The following is an 18,766-nucleotide window of genomic DNA, read 5'->3' on the forward strand; positions in this document are numbered from 1 at the left end:
TAAGTTTACTGGTTATTTTTGGAGAACAATTTGGAAGAATATGAATATAGAGTTGAAGTATAGCTCTACATTTCATCCTCCCATAGATGACCAAACAAAAGTAGTGAACATAAGTTTGGGTAATTTACTATGATGTTTGGTCGGAGATAAGCTTGCTAAATTGGATTTAGTCTTGGCACAAGCAAAGTTTTCATATAATAATTTTGTGCATAGAAGTACTAAGAAAACACCATTTGAGATTGGTATTTGATTTCATCCTAAAGGAACCATAGAGTTGAGAGAATTGCCTACTAAGACAAGAAGGAGTGTTGAAGCTGAGGACTTTGCAGCTTGCATAAAAACTTTACATGAGGAAGTTAAGAGAAATTTAGAAGACAATACTCAGAAGTATAAACAAAGAGCTGATAAAAAGGAAGAGATACAAATCCTTTGAAGTTGGTGATGAGGTTAAGATTCATTTGAAGAAGAATAGATTTCCAATTGGTACCTTTGGACCTTATGAGATTTTGAAGAAATTTGATAGTGGAAATGCCTATGAAGTGGAATTGCTAGAGGATATGGATATATCACCTATATTTAACATTGCAGATATCTTTGACTACTATTAATCAAAAGATGAGAATGACAATAACTTGGATTATCCTAGAAAGCAAAAAGAAGACACTGAAAAGATTTTGGATAGCAGAGTAAGAAAGAGTATGAGACGAAAGGATTACATGGAATACCTAGTTCAATGGAAAGACAATCCAGTCGAAGATAGTTCATGGATTACACAATATGAGTTGGATCTTTATGATTCAGGTCATAAAATGAGTAGTTCTTGATGTGGACATCAATTCTTTACCCTAGGTGTCTGATGCAGGAGCATCTTGGGTCTTTGAGCAATCTTGCATCAACCAAAAACATATCTTGTTTTCTATACCAATTTATTGTTCATGAAGTAGTCATTGATGTTGTTGGTGTTGTGTTATGTAGAGTTAACACATTGATGAGGACCTATTCCTGATCCTCCTAAGAGAACAACCTTTGATCATTTGTACTTCTCAAGTTATGAACCATTCTTTGTAGTTTCTATTTTGGCATGTTCTCTTCTAGCGTAGCGTGTTGTTTCTTTTCGCATGGTTTCATATATTATCATGATTGATTGAGAAGTTAGGAGCTGACTCCTAAGACACCTGTGGATCTACCTTCGAGTGCGCATCACCTTATGTTTCATTTAATGTCAATTTTAGTTTATTCTTCCTAGGTTGGACCTATAAAGTAATTAAATGCTTGACTAGCTAACTTGTGGCTTAGCTGGCTATATAAGAAGCTTGGTTAGATGTAACTGGGAGAGAAAGAGAGAAAAGGTGGTATGAGATGTTAACAAGTAGGATAGATACAAATTGGATTCTAAATTTTTAATTTCATTGTCTATGGTTGAAACCTGGATGGCCTCATAGCAAAGCATGTTGAAAGACTTCTTTTAATTATTACACTAGCATGGTTGCCAATTAATGAGCCTTATGTTTGAATGTGTTGCTTATTAATTACACCCAAGTAAAAGTATGGAATCTTTCTTTATGTACATGCTTTTGTGAATGTTGCTTCTGTGTGTAACTCTAAGTAGGGTTGTTTGTAAGCTTAATTTGAGTTGATTCTTCTTAAGTTGCTCTCTCCCTACATCAATAGGATTTCAATAAGACTGTTAGGTGCACTTGGTTAAAAGCTTTTCTACTACAATAGTTAGAAAGTAACAATGAAATTATCTGTTAGGTTTTAGCACTACCTTACTTGTTCAGATCTCTGTGTCGCTCAATCTATTTCATCTTTCAATACTTTTTCTTCCTTCATATCCCTTCTGGCTGATTCACTCACTCCACACATCAACTTAACACTTCTCTTTCTTGTTCTTCATAATACAATTTTACTCAATAATCCTTCTAGATATCACTTACTTCTTCAATTTCATTGACATCAACAAAATCAACAAAAATGAACATTGAGTTCATCCCTTAAATAGAAAATGTTTGCCACTCCTCTAGAATCTTTCAGGTTTTTTTTGCTTAATCACAATCATTAGATCTTCATGAAGTTTAGATTCCTTAAATCTAGATGCTCAAGAAATATACTTCCACGTTGAGCTTTGTGCTCCAATTCAAATTGTTAAATCTCCTTCATAAGATCTTCTTTGAATTTGTTCAATCGTTGATCTCATAGCTAAATTTGTCCTCATCTTCAAAACTTCAAACAATATTTATTTTAATCACATGTCATTTAATGAGACTAGGAAATAATATAAGTTGTATGGGTTATATAGTTATTTGTAGGGTCTTTTCCTTTTAAAAATCCAAATACTTTTTACTATATATTATGCATAAACCTATAATAACTCTACTTTTAATGGTTGAAGACATCATATAGTTTTATGGATATAATGGTACAATCAGAACTTATATGTGATAAATGAAATCCTATGTACATATTGGTAGATAAAATACTTTATTCCTTTTTAAAATTTAATGGGTAGGTTCATGCACCCAAGTATATGAGCAAGAAATATTCTATGTGTGCATTTAATATTTTCTATGAGTTATTGGAATGAATATGTGTTTTAATATATTGCATGTGAACTAATCTATTTTAGGAACAAGTCAAAAGAAAATAATAAGGAAAAGCATGAGAAAGTGATGCAATGACAACATTATACAACTGCCTTATACCAATGGTCAGCTAAAGATTAGGTCAACACAACTAATAACTGTTAACTGCTTGCACATAAATACAAATATTATGACATGCTACATTTGTTGAAGACCTGTTCAAATAAGAACAATGTGTTTCACATTCATATAGCTTATTATGATGTTGCTAAGTCCTCAATTACTGAGGCTAGATTTAGGAAGTTAGTTTCTTTCAAATGCTACAAATAAAGTTGTGAACTCGTGCCTAAGATAGTAGAGGAGGGATTGTAACATGTAACAAAATTCAATATATAGTTATTATTTCCAGTTTGTATTGTTCATGATTTTACACCAAAAAAGATGACACTATTTTTTTTAGCGCTTCATTTTGATTTCATAGTTGTTCACTCATCCAAGGGGGCCCAATTGTAGGAGTGAATTTAGTTAGTAGGATTAGTTTTCATTATTATTAAGGTTAGATATAACTATGTTTCTCCTATAGCCATTGGTAAAAAAACCATTAGTTTTTCCTACAACAAAGGGAAATAGTGTAGAATATTGTTTATAATTTCATTTATGTATTCTAGATTAAGTTCATTTAAACTTACACTTAGAAATAAAATATATGTTCAAGCATTCTTGTCTCCATAGATTAGTGTTAGAGTTTTAGGTGACTCTACAACACCCCTAGGATCGCGATAAGAGATAATGATAAGGAGAAGATAAGCTATCACCCACACAAGGTGGAATCACATGTCCATGAAAGGTGGATCATCCTCTATTATGCAATGAAGTGGGTGCGATGATGAGGATGATAATGTGATAAGTACACTAAAGGTGGAATGAGATAACAATTATGACCACCCAGAGTGGAATTCTCCTACACCATGTGTTTAATTGAGGTGCAAACTCCCAAGTATCTCAATCACAAACTACTATGCAATGCATTATCCTAAGAGAGCTTAAGTAAGTTTAATTAGTGAATATTTAATTACACCAACACCCCCCCTTAAGTCCAACTTAGGGGAATGCACTTAAACTCACAATGCAAGATGGGTCCCAGCTACAAGGCCATTTTAGGTACCCATGTACAATATGCAAAGCAATACATGAAATGTAATCTCTCATAAAGTGGAGAAAGAGAGAAAACCTCATGGGAAAAACCCTCATCCAAAAAGAGAGATGAAAACAAAATGCATGGATGGATGGAGTACTCAAGACCCCCCAAAAATTGCATACATCATGTATATACAAAGAATGATCCCCCCATAGGAAGGAAATAATGAGACATGATATCCCCCCATAATGAAGAAGTTCCAATGTAGATGAAAAGTACCTACAAGAAAAATATAATCCAATGCCTACAACAAACATGTCTCCCCTTAGGAAGAGATAAATACATCAAACGATGAAGAAGCCACTCCACGTAAAAAGTGAGGAAGGAGGAAGAAGGTCTCCATTTATGCATCTTTGAAGATTGAATAAGTGTCTCTAAGCTTATAGATTCTGTCACACCATCAAGCTGACCTATGAGATGTGAAAAACTAAGAGAGCATGAAGAGTTGGAAAATCCAATCTCCGAAGAAGGTAAAGAAGTATCTCGAAGAGAAACCTCCTCAGATGTATTAACCAAATCTACATTATGAGACTCATCTGAAAGAGCATCTAGGAATTCATCCCACACTGCTCGATCTGAAGCATAAAGATCATCCTGTTGAACAACAAAACTCATGTTTGAAGAAATAGGAGGTAGAGGAGTAGGAAGTTCAACACTTGTCTCAAGAATAAAATGATTCAAGTGTCCAATGTTCTCCTCACATGAATTATTCACCCTTGATAAAGGGTTAGGTACATCATGAATATCATCATCATTATCAACAAAATGTGCAAAAGAATACAAGCGTGATGTATGATCAACAACTCCCATAGCTATGACATCTCTAGTCTCCATGTCCCTAATATAGACATAATTAGGAGTGAACTCAACAATTTTACCTTGTGCCCCATGAGTAATTTGGTAAATGGAAAGGAGATTAGTGGTCAAGGATGATAGCACTTTGGAAGGAAATTGGGAAATTACTCGTAGAGCTCCTCATTTTGATAGGATTGACAATAGAATCAAAGATTTTCTCATATCATTTTGGAATGAGAATAATCATCCTTCATCAAACACTAGAGATGTTCTTAGATATAGGGTTAGAGTTAATCATTATGAACATCATACAAAACATTGGTTGGACATAACACTATTGGAAACAATTCTCCAATTGTATGTTGCAATTGATGTTACATAAATGTCAGTATTAACCAAGCAATGAAGATTCACATTATTAACCATGCATATTTCAGTGTTGACCAAGCAGTCAAGTAATGAAGACATTTTAGTGCTAATCGAGCAATTGTTTAATGAAGGATATCCTGCTTGCAGTGTTAATTGAGTGGTTGGGCATCAAAGGACTTCCAGTAGTAATCGCATGTTCAATCTTAGTATTGACTTAGTGTCAACAAAATACAATTGTCCAATAGTTAAATGATTGAGCCCAACTATTTGGATGTTTATTAATTATTTGAAAGGGTATTCAAGATGACTTGACAAAGCTTTTGATATACATGAAAGGTCAAGTTGTGAGGATAAAGTGTACACGTAGAATATTGATTAAGATGGATATATGAGCAAAGGAAAGGGAAGAGCAAGAAAGTGTGGAAGATAAGTTGCAGAGAATATTTTGATCAGTAAGGATCCATAGGTTAAGCTAGAAAAAAAGATCTAAATCTACAAAGATAGTTACTTCTTAAATGAGGTCAAAATTGTTGTTACCTTTTAACCATTGTAGAAGTAAAGAAATCTCTTAACATTCATATTGTGAATCCTCTAACAAGGTGATATTTAAAGATGGAAGTGTTTGAAGACCTCTAACCAAGCCACTCCTAATAGGGTGATCTAAGTCCTCTAATAGGGTCATACTCAATTGTATGTTTTGTAACCTTTAACATGGTTGACTCCTAATAGGGCTCACTTCAGAAGAGTGAAAAATATTGTGACTAGATAGTTGGCGGTTTTCCCAAATTGGAATTCTATGTTAAATCTTGGTGTTATTCGTGGTCATGTTATTTTCTTTATGCTTTAAGATTTTGCAACTAAGTTACTAAAGTTTTAAATAGATTGATATTCACAAAATTTCTTTATTAACCAAGTGACAATAATATCTTAGTTATAACCAAATTGGATAGTATTGCATTACTAATGAATAGGGTAAAAATGGAGCTTTAACTATGCTTATAACATTCAACACTATTCATTTGTTGTTTTAGAGTTGATATTGAATAAGTAATAGAAATGTGGAAATCCTTGAAATTAGATGAAATAAGATGCATTCCACATGATGAAACTAATCTAGAAATACCTTTTTTTTTATGCATGTGTATAGTTTTGGGAAATTTTGCAACATGTTCTGGAGTGGAAATGTAGAGACAGAGAAAACCCAAAATTTTTTTATCCTTCTGAGAGTAGGTGGACCTTGACCTAGATAGTGGGGCACAATCTTACCCCACGGCACAATTATGCCCCAAAAATTTGACCTTGACCTATATTGCTCCGATGAAAATTTTCTTAGTAGATCTTGAAAGTTTTTCGAAAAGGGTATCCAAATCTGTACTTTGATTCTCAAAACAACACCTACATATATTTGAAAATGGGGTTTTTGGGGTGGCTATATAGGGTTTTGCCTTAGTCAAACCCTTGTTTTGGTGATTTTCACCTCCACGAATAGCCATATATAATCGAATATGTGTGTATATTGAATGTGTAATGCCAAGATCTAATCCACTAGATTGAAACCCTAGGATGAATATGTTTGAGAAATAAATGCATAGATCTGAATAAGATAAGAAAGCATACCAAGCCCCCAAGGCTAAAGTACTCCTACCAAACTCATAATCTGTAATTGCTACCCCATGATTGTATCTTTGAACGCTTGAATATTGATAATAGTGGATCAAGGAAGAGAGGATCTCTTTTGCTCCAAATAATGATTCACAATGGTGTGTTCACAAAAGTGCTTGATATCAATAATGAGTTGATCTTCTATATCATCCTCTTATAGTCGTCTTGTTCTAGTTCTAGTTGTAAATGAATGCAAATGAGAGTCTTTATACAGAGGTTTCAAGGTGAGGCTCCTAGAATAATGTTAGGACCCATAATTCAAATTTCACCTTGAATTATGGTCCAATCACAATAACCAACTAAGGAGGTAAAATAAATAAATTAATTTCAAATTAAAACCCTTTCACGTTCGGATCCAAAAGCCCAACATTGATTTTAAGGCCCTCCTGGACCAAAATTTGAAAAGGGGGATCAAATCCCAAAGAAGGTCAAGGATGACCTCGACCCTAACCTAGGTTAGGGATGACCTTGAACCTTCCCTAGGTTAGGGTTGACCTAGTTGACCTTGACCTTGACGTAGTGGTCTGGATCTAGCCAGAATAGAAAATAGGAGGTCCTTAGGATGCCTAGAGACCTAGCAATGATATTGGAACAAGACTAAATGCTAGGAATAGGCACAAACCCTATGATGAACATGATGAAGGCTAGGAGGACCTATGCCTAAGTCCTACCTTGAAAAAAGGGCCATAAATGAGGGAAATTAAGTAGAATCTTTGAGATCCTAACCCTAATTTCACCTAGAATAAAGGAATCAAGTGCAGAATGCATCCTAAATGCAAGTCTATCATGATACATGTACTAAAAGAAGGTGCTAAACCTATCAAGATGGAGTTTCTTCCATTTTAAGATGATACATTCCCAATTTAGCTTAGATATGGCACTATGTGAATATGCAAGCTAAAGTAAGAAAACATCATAGTAAATAAAAAGGATATAACCAAGTCCTTGATGTAAAGATCTTGCAAAAAAATGTTAGAGCTTGCAACACACAAGGTTAATGAAAATCCATAAATCACCTAAATCTTACTAAATGACACTTGAGAAGTGCATAAAGCTGCTTAGCTCCCCTGTTTTGGCTTTCTACTTCTAAAGGGTGAAACCGGGTGATAAGGATAACTCTATATATTGGATATGGAGTTTGTTGAAAAGTTCTTTCTTAAATCAATTAGAAGGATTCCTACCCTTCATAAACTAATTCAAGGAGTTAGGTATCTAAATAATGATTCCAATGCCACTGATGGAACTAAAAATGGAGTTACCAAAGTCAAGTTATGATGAAAAGAGTGGATGTCTATCTAAATGCATAAAAAAGGGAATATGAGTTTACCATGAGTAAATCCTAAAAAAAATCCTAAATTTAACTATAAATAATTAAAATTAAGTCATACCTACTCACTCTTACCATTTCCAAATTTAAAAAGAGGAAACAAGATGCTGAGGGGAGAAGAAATTTGAGCAACACACATGGAGCTTTTGAGACAATGCCTAGCTATCAGACAATCACTTCTTGAGGTGAGTTTGTTGTTGTTTGTTCCTGTACTTTCCAAATATTTGATATTTGTAGGCAAGGTTGACCCTGAACTTTAAAGGTCAAACATAACCCAGCAATGTTGACCTTGACCCAAGAAGGTTGACATGGACTAGAAGGTCTCCACCTATTTTGGGATGAGGTTGTCCTTAGCCCAAAAAGGTTGACCCTAACCTAGAAAGGTTGACCTTGACCCAAGAAGGTTGACTCTAACCTAAGTGAGGTTGATTTTGACCGAGGAAAGTTGAATTTGCAAATTTGATGATGTAGAATATTGATATGATGTTTTTTTCTATTTACAAGACACAATCTATCTCTAAGAGCATCCCTATGGAGAGTTTCTTGTGATCATCAAAGAGAAACTATCTAAGCTCGATGAGGATGAGATACAACTACTAAGATATGTAGGCATGTACTGGGTAGTAGTCCTACCATGGATCAGGCTACACCGAGCCATGCTATGGGCTCTGATAGAGAGGTGGGATGAGGATGCATGCTCATTCCATCTTCCCTTAGGAGAGATTATAGTGACATTAGAGGATGTCTATAGGATCTTGTGGCTTCCAGTCTAAGGTGAGACCATCAGACCTAGAGCACAAAAAGTCTATGAGGAGATCCTTGCAAACAAGGCGTATTTCTTGGGATAGGTTCCATAGATGTGAACCTAATCAGATCATGTCCTTCTATTATCCATACTATCAGGCCCTACACCTTTGGTATGAAGAGTGATGCTTGGTATAATATCCTTGGTTATATTACCCAACTCAAAGGGTACCATATTTTCTACACCTCTTACCCATCTTATACAGAGGATGGAGAGTGGGAGAACTGTGTTCTCATGGGGTTGTAGCATGTCAGCCTAGCTATACCACAAGTTGTCAACTAGTGAGATACTAGAGTGAGAGTCTCTCAATATGCACACTCTTGCAGATTTAGATGTTTGAGCATTTTGCATGTACATGTCCACATGGTGTTCTAGTGATGGTAGATGTGAGTACATTGAGAGTCTTTGTTCATCATCTAAGGAATGCCTAACAATTTGGAGATATCCTCTATTGCATAGTATCTCTAGACCGCGTGTCAAGTGCATATGTGATATGGAGGTCCTACTGCTAGATGACAGAGTGGTTTGATACACGATTCCAGATGAGATACTCATAGTGACAGATGTTGCTAGAGGGTCATCAAAATCATATAGTGATGCAATACTATTATGATCAGGTGATGAGATAGTTTAGCCTATTACAGGAAGTCCCTAGAGTAGTACCTCGCTATGTACATCTGACGAGGTACTATCAGAGACTCAATGCCATACACCAAACATTGATAGTAGACTTAGAGGGCAGTGATACAAATGAAAAAGAGGATATAGAGGTACCATCAAATGTGACCTATTCAGGCATGAGCTGAGATTACATTAAGTATTGGAGACTGTAGGGGACTTGCCCCATCTTTATTGAAGATTATCCTATAGGCGATTCAGGTCTTTTAGAGAGGACACACTAATATGATGGTGCAATAGAGGAGGACGAGGATGTTAGAGATGAGGAGGAGCACATCTCTAAGGGAGATCCCATTGAGGAGGAGAGAGAGAGAGGAGGAGGTGCCCCTGACTGGTGATACTGGTGTAAATGTACACATTTATCACATATCACCACTGAGATCACAACGGCCTCTACATGCCCACATAGAGACACCACCAGTGAGGCCTAGACATACTGAGCATAGAGAGAGTGGTCACTCCATGTCCCCACCATCCAGATCTTTTAATGATGTCCAGGAGGGAGATCCAAGTATGAAAGATGAGATATGATTAAATATTTAATTTAATTTGAAAAAGTATGAAATTGATACATGTAATTTTTATTCTATAGCTAGCGTAGTGGAGTGGAGCTGCTTTGTATCTAAGATTCTAAAGGATACATGCATATCCTACCAACTACCAATGAGTGAGCAAGAGTGCTCTCTTGGCTATAGAGATCCTGATAGACATGTTGATATCTTTGTAGTTGTCCAACAAGAGCTAAGGATGTATAGAGAAAGGAAGGAAAAACTAATAGCTATGCTATAGAGTGCCCAAGAGTGCTCACATGGTGTGAGCATATCGAGGAGCCACACACAGACACATAGATCTTCATCTTCCTATTATATGCTAGAGAGATCTAGAAGCCATCGTCCATCAGAGCGCAATGATACATATAGTGATAGATAGGGTCATTGGCCACATATGTATCAAAACTTGAATCACTTTTTGACGAATGAAAAAAAATTCTTTACTAATTAGTTGTATGTTTGATAAAAAACTTAATAGAAAGAAAGAAGGTACATAAATATATTCAATATGTAAATTTGATAAAACTACATAACCTATAAAACAAAGTCTATAAGGAATATACAAATGAACTTTAACGATAATAACGTTGAAGATGCATAATATTCATAGGTTCCTTAAAGGTAACATCATCCATCTCAACAAGTTTATAAGCACCTGAACCAACTTCAATGACAAAAAAATGTCCAAGCCAATTAGGGCTAAACTTTCCTTTTTCACCAGGTAACATTCACATTTTGTTGATTCTCATATAGAACTAAATCACCAACTGAAAATGTTCATTCAATAACCTTATGATTATATTGCTTCTTTAGAGATTGATGATAAGCTTTTCTACGTTCTAATCCATGTATTCATTGTTCATCCAACATTTCTAGCTCTTTCAAGCGTTGTTCCTGAAAAGTGTCTTTGTCAATTATCCCATGAAATGAAACACACAAAGAAGGTATTTCTAATTCCAAAGGCATAATAGCATGAGTCCCATGAATGAGGCTGTAAGGAGAAGTACCTGTGGCAATACAAACACTTTTCCTATAAGCCCATAAAACATATGTCAATTGAGTATGCCAATCTTTCTCATGTTTATTAACTATTTTTCTCAAAATTTGTTCAATGATTTTATTTGATGCTTCAACTTCACCATTAGATTGAGGATAATAAGGAGTTGAAAATATATGTTGAACTCAATATTTCTTCAAGAATTTCACAACTTCTTTATTTTTAAAAGAAGTACCATTATCCAAAACTATCACTGAAGGTATACCAAATTCTGTTATGATATTATTAAGGATGAAATCACAAATAACATCCATAGTTTTTGAATAAAGAGGGACAACTTCAACCCACTTTGTGAAGTAATTTGTAGTAGTCAAAATGTAAGTATGTTCTTGAGAAGAAGTTGGTGAGATTTTTTCAATAAGGTCAAAACTCCAAATACTAAAAGGCTGTGGAGAAACTTGATTATGAAGCTCACGAGAAGGAGCATGAATCAAATTACTATGTTATTGACAATGAGGACATTTCTTAACAAACATGAAAGAATCTTCCTCCATCGTTTGTCAATAATATCTCATTCTAAGTAATTTATTAACTAAAAATTTTCCACCAAAATGCCCTCCACAAGAACCAAAATGAGATTTTGCCAAAAGTATCAAGATTTTATTTTTATTAAGACATCTTAACATCAATCCTTCATAAGATCATTTGTAAAGCATATATCCTAAAATAATGTAGCACACTGCAAGCTTCCGAATAAGATTATGTGTGTTTCTTGTTGCTGATTCATGTAAATTAGCATCTTTCAAAAACTGAAAATTGTGGGAATACCATTCATCCAAATGCAAATTGAAACAATAAGAGGTAATCTTTTTAGAAATTGTAGGGTTTTTAAGAGTTTGTATAGTAAATTGAAATTTTTTAGCATTATTTTCATGACACGCTAAAGAAGCTATGCTTGCCATGGAGTCCACATGCCGATTATATTTTCTAGGTAAGATTTGAATCGTATAAGAAGAGAATTGTGAAAGCACATCAAGAGCCAAATCTGTATATTGTGTCATTTCATTATTCTTAGTTTGATATCCTCCTTTAATTTGTTCTATAATCATTTGCAAATCTCCACATATTTACAAGTGTTTGATGTTAAGAGATGAAGTTTCTCGTAGGCCAACTTTAAGAGCTTCATACTCTGCAATGTTATTAGTACAAGGAAAGGTTAATTTATATGATCAAGGGATTAAATTTTTTTATAGGAGGAATTAAAATAATACCAACACCGGAACATATCTTACATTTAGATCCATCAAAATACAATTCCCAAATATCATCTTGTTGAATAGCTAGAATATTATCATCAGGAAATTCCATTGAAGTAGAACATGTATTTGAATGAGGACAAGGAGATTCAACTAAATAATTCTTTAAAGCTTGTCCCTTAATAGACTTTTGAGAAATGAAATTAATATGAAATTTTGTAAGTAACATCACCCACTTTGCCAAATGGCCAAAGAGATCAGTTTGTGAGAAAAGATGTTTCAGAGGATCAAACTTGACAATCACATTGACTTCAAAATTTATAAGATAATGCCTCAGTTTTAGACATGCATAAACTATAGCTAGACTTTATCTTTCCAAATTTGTGTATCTTGTTTCATAATCAAGTAAAGTTTGACCAATGTAATACACATGTATTTCCTTACTAGTATCATCATTTTGATCTAACAAGGCACTCGCGGCCTTTAGAGTCACTGAAGTATACAAATAAAATGGCTTATACAGTTTCAAGATAAGAGGAAATACAAGGTACTCCTTAAATTCCTCAAAGGTTTGCTTAAATTCATCATTCCAAAAGAAAGTGGTATCCTTTCTAAGCAAGGATGTAAAATGAATAGTTCAATCAGCTAAATTAGAAACTAAGTGATGAATAGCTTTTATTTTTACTTTTAAACTATGTAGCTAAGAAATATTCTTAGGAGGAGGCATATTGACAATAGCATCAATCTTTTCAATATCTAATTCTATGCCTCTCTTAGAGATTATAAATCCTAATAATTTACCAGAATCTACTCTAAAAACACATTTCTTAGGATTCAATCTCTTGTTGTAACCTCTAATCTATTCAAATATTTGTCATAAAATAGTAACATGATCTTCTCTTTGTATAGATTTTAATAAGATATCATCCACATAATCTTCAATGATCTTATAGATGTAATCATGAAAAATCAAAGTTATGGCTCGTTGATAAGTTGCTCCTACATTATTTAATCCAAAAGGCATCATCACCCAACAAAATGTTCACCAAGGTGTTATAATTGTGTATTGTCTTTGATGTTACACAAAATTTCATGTCATTACTAGTCAATATATGTCGAGTTCACTCGGGCGATGAAGATAGTTTCCTATATTTTTTTAGCATTCCAGAGTTTTCTTAGTTCAGAAGACAAGGTCTACCAAGTTCACTCAGTCACCAAAGGAAAGTTTGCAGAATTTGAGAGTTAATCGAGCTCATTCGGTAAATGAAGAAAATGATGGATGGAACTAGTGTTAATCGAGCTCACTTGGTTACCAAAAGAATTTTGTGAATATGCAATGTTAACTGAGTTTACTTGGTTAACACAAAAAAATCATTTCTAAGTTAGTGTCTACCGAGCATGGTCCACTAACAAAAGATTTTATTATTTTGGCATATAGAGTTCAATTGATTTAGTTATTAGTTCTAACCAACTGAGAAGTTGAATATTAAGTATTCTAAGTTGTATTCAAGTAAACTTGATAATGTATAAGATATAAATATAAGGTCAAGTTAAAGATTTGAATGAGAAGCATAAGTGGAAGCGAATAGAGGATTTGATGATGCTTAGAGGAAGTGAGTTAGAAAGATAAGAAAAATATCCTTGTTGTGCTGCAAAGATACATTCGATTAGGAAGGATCAAGTATACAAGCTAGAATTGAGATCTGTAATCAGTGATTCAGTTGCATCAGAAATCAAGTCATCTCATTGTTACTCTCTAACCATTGTAGTAGTGATATAAATCTCTTAACTGAGTTGGCTTAACAACTATTTGCAAATCTTCTAACAAAGTGGCATTTCTAATTGAATTGTCTAAAGATCTCTAACAAGGCCACTTCTAATAGGGAGATTAAATTCTCTAATAGGGTCACACCTAACAATGTGTTTTGTAACCTTTAATAGAGTTGGCTCCTAATAAGGCTCACTAAAAAGTGAAAATCAATAACTAGTTGTAATTGGTGGTTTTTTTCAAATTGGGTTACCACGTTAAATCTTGGTGTCACTTGTGTTCATGCTATTTCTTTCATATGTATGCAACTAAATTAAGTAAGATTAATCATAGATAATATCTTAAAGATTTTATGTTAAGTACTTACTGAGTTATTTCAGTGTTTATCAAGTTACAAAATTTGGTAGTGTAAACCACAGGGATAACTTTAAAAAACCCCTCCTAAAAAAATGCCTAAAATGCTAGTGAATCCAACATTTTGTGGGCAGGAAAATTTTAATGTCGAGGGTGATTTTTTTGTTTCATATAGGAAAATAAAATATTATATGTTGGCAATTTTTGTCTTGCCCTAGAAAAAATCATTTTAAATGTGGCGAATTAATATTTTTTTTGGCCGACGGATAAATAAATGATGGCTCTTTTTTTCCTTTGCCAAAACTGAATTAATAATGTCAGAGGTGAATTACTTATTTTGTAGAAAAATGAATAATAATGGTCTTGGCTAATCTTCAGTGGTAAACTGAAAAATTGTTTAATCTGAAAGCAAAATTTGCACATGTATTGGCTAGTGACTATACTGATTGCTGAGTAGTCACTTCAAGTAACAACTTGTGTATTGTCTTAGGTGTGTTATTAATAATGTCGTAACATCGTTACGTCAGTGTCACTATTACCAAGTCAACTACCGTCACTTTCATATTATTAATAGTAAATACAATAGTTTTATTGACCATTGATTACTTGGAGATCAATGATAGAAGATGTATCTTAGGCCACTCACTTGAAAAGACCTACAATTGCACGTAATTCTCTGGAATGGAGACACGTGGAAAGGTTTGCATGCAAATTATTACTCAATTTCATACATTATCAATTGTCCGACATTAATGTCAATACATTTCAGCGTTTCAGACACTTAAAATTAATAGAAATACGAGAAATCAAGATATGAAAGATCATGAACGTCAAAGAATTAAATGCAACTATCATAATGGAATTGAAAGTGCAATTAGATAGCAAATGTCATTAAATAGCCTCTTCAATTACTCTTTTATTATCATTTTTTATATTCTTCAGACTTCAATCTGAATTTGATTTGCAGTTGCAGTTTGCAAAGTTTTTTGAATCGTAGTCATGGATACGCCAATTTGCCTCAAATGCACTGCAATGGCTTTGCAAAAGTCCTTTCTGGGAATGATTCTTGATGATGTCATTGCCATGGTTTGCAAGGTAGATGTCCAAAGTCCTTTTATCCACCATGCTATATTCATCGTACTCGGTCATGAATTCTTGAGAAATAATAAGAGGTACTGTGTGTCCATGGATATTACCTCTTGCTTCCTCGCGTCTCTTCTCGACTTTGGAGGTAATCAAATAGACATGCTAATGCTTCTGCATAATATTTTTAAGAAAATATTTTTAGAAGATGATGTCAAAATTCATGTATTGGCCAAGCAGATACCGGGGTTGGGCATTGACATCTCTTTTGCAGATGTAGCAGACAAGTGCTAGGAGGAAGGCACGGGGTGCATTATACATAAGCATCTTTCTTGCTCAGCATGAACGAATGATAATTGACTCGCCATCGAAAGTGGGTGTAGCTCGGAAGGGATTTCCTACAGAAATAGTTGTTGTTGGACGATGTTAGTGAGATTGACTTCACATGGCTGGACGAGTTTAGTGACAGTATCTTCTCCAACAGATTCCTCATAGATGGATTTGAAGACCTTTTTGATTAAAGATTTCAAACTTTTGGCCCCTCAGCCTGCTCATGCTTCCAGCCTCCATGGTTCCCTGGTTCCTTATTCCCTCAACCCTATTTACGAATATTGTAACTTGTTCCCTTACTCTTTGCCTTAGGAGAAAATAATGTTTTAAAGATATTTGTATTTTTAATTTTTTCTTTGGATTGGGCCTTACCCTTTTTCATAAATTACAAAATAGTAAAACTAAGCTGATTTAATCAGCTATTTTCAATATCTATGCCATGAATTAGTACTATGTACATTGTACAGTCTAAAATATTATCAATGAAAACAATAGTTTTTGGCTTCTCAAATCATTGTTCTCGTTAGTCTATGACTTTGTAAGTTTTTTTTTAGCATCTTGATTCTCAATGCACTGTTGAAATGTTACTGTTAGTGTGAAACTTTGTTAAAAATGGTTAACTGTTAATATTTAACTATTTTTGTTTAATCTGATTGGTTAAAACAAATGGAGCTTCAAAGAAAATTAAAGATTAATAGATTATAACCTTAATAAAGTTGAATATAATTTTGATAATTTATGTGTCAAAATTTTATTTCATACCTTTCTTGTCACCTATTCCTAACTTTTTTTTTCATTATTAAATCTTTTAAATGATGAAGAATAATTTATAAACAATTATCACAATTTTCAATATATCTTAAATTTTAATAATTTATAGATATTTTAACTACATTATATTTTAATTTTGAAACTAAATAATAAATATGAATAAAAATATAGCATTTGCAATTATATTTTTTTAAATTGTAATTATTTTATTTACACTATTATTATTTCATGATGTCTTGCACTAATTTTATTTTATAAAATTTAATATATCTTCATTGAATTTTTCATATCATCTTAACAATAAAAAGTTTATAGTTATGATAGAAAAGAAAATCAATTCTCTCATACAAAAGAAAATCTTTTATTTATATATTAAATTTATTATAATAAAAAAATTTTATCAGTAATAGGTTCTGCCTGAAATCCCAACCGTTGCATAAAAGAAGGATCGATGGCATGAGATGAATTTTGGGCTGATTTGGGGAATGCTTTGCCATATGCCTAGATTCATCCGGAATCGTGACATGTGTCTAGTCATTGTCAATTGAAAGACTTAGTTAATATTTTTATTTTTTTAATGTAAGTGCATTGGTTTATATTTTATATTGTAATACTGTATTTTTTTTATAAATTATAATATGTTTTTTTGTCATTCAATTAAAAATAATATTACTTATATTATATAATCATATAAGATTTATTATTATTATAAAAATACTTTTATTTTTATTTATAATTATTTATTATATAATAGAACATATAATATAATATAATTATAACCATTGTGTGTGTGTGTGTGTGTGTGTGTGTGTGTGTGTGTGTGTGTGTGTGTGTGATAGAACATATATATCAATGATTATATAATATATTTATGAATAAAATTTAAATTTAAATAAACATCAGTACAAAAAAAAATTATATTACATTTTTATTAATTAAAATATTTTATATAATATAATAAATTTATTAAATTTAAATTAGATTTATATAAAAACTAAAGGCAAGTACTAGTGGCACTTGTTTCATATCTTGCACCAATTTTATTTTATAAAATTTAATATATCTTTATTGAATATCAATAATTAAATTAACTTGAAATAGGGACACGTGTACTACAAGATTCTACTTAAAAATTAAAATCTCGACCATTGACTAAAAGAAAGATCGACGACTCGAGATGAATTTCGAACCGATTTGGTGAATGCTTTTCCATGTGCCTAGATTCATCTAGAATCTTGACACGTGTCCAGTCATTGTCAATCGAAAGACTTGGTTAATATTATTATTAATAATTATGTTTATAAACAATTATCACAATTATCAATATATGTTTATAATTTATAGATAATTAAACTATATTACATTTTTATTTTGAAACTAAATAATAAATATAAATATAAATATAACATTTGTAATTATTTTTTATTTTTTTAAATTTTATTAATTTTATTTAAATTAAACTATTATCATTATAATTTATTAATAATTATTAGTACTTGTTGGTAGCTAGTAGGCTTAGGGCTAAGCGCTAAATATTTCATTTTCAATGTGATTCATTAATGTTAATATTTTTAATATTTTAATGTAAGTGCATTGGTTTAATATTTTATATTGTAATAATGTATTTTTTTTAATAAATTATGATATGTTTTTTTGTCATTCAATTAAAAATAATATTACTTATATTATATAATCATTTAAGATTTATTATTATTATAAAAATATTATTTTCTTTATAATTATTTATTATATAATAGAACATATAATTTAATTATTTATAATATAATATAATTATTAATATAATATAATTATAACCATATGATATATATGTCATAACACATATATATCAATGATTATATAATATATTTATAAATAAAATTTAAATTTAAATTAACATCATTATAAATTTACAAAAAAAAAAATTATACTGCATTTTTATTAAATAAAATATTTTATATATTATAATAACTTTATTAAATTTAAATTAGATTTATATAAAAACTAAAGACACTTGTTTCATATCTTGCACCAATTCTATTTTATAAAGTTTAATATATTTTTATTGAATATCAATAATTAAATTATTTCGAAATTGGGATAGTGTGTTACAAGATTCTACCCGAAAATTGAAATCTCGACTGTTGACTAAAAGAAATATCGACAGTCGAAGATGAATTTCGGGTCGATTTGGAGAATGCTCTTGCAAGTACCTAGATTCATTTGAAATTGTGACACATGTC

At 32.2% G+C, this 18,766-nt stretch overlaps 1 protein-coding gene across 1 annotated transcript in view; it reads left to right on the top strand.

The window, feature by feature from the left end:
• Positions 1-16,266, top strand: part of LOC149531619 (uncharacterized) — a 68,273-nt gene extending 52,007 nt beyond the window's left edge. The window contains exons 4-5 of the mRNA XM_089810598.1: positions 15,310-15,573; positions 15,700-16,266. Coding sequence (XP_089666724.1) covers positions 15,310-15,412 — 103 coding nt within the window. The 3' untranslated portion in view covers positions 15,413-15,573; positions 15,700-16,266. The remainder of the gene's footprint in view (positions 1-15,309; positions 15,574-15,699) is intronic.
• The last annotated feature ends 2,500 nt before the right edge of the window (positions 16,267-18,766 follow it).

This window comes from Cupressus sempervirens, chromosome 11 (assembly GCF_028749045.1).
Source record: "Cupressus sempervirens isolate cs-2001-9-10 chromosome 11, ASM2874904v1, whole genome shotgun sequence".
Classification (NCBI taxonomy): domain Eukaryota; kingdom Viridiplantae; phylum Streptophyta; class Pinopsida; order Cupressales; family Cupressaceae; genus Cupressus; species Cupressus sempervirens.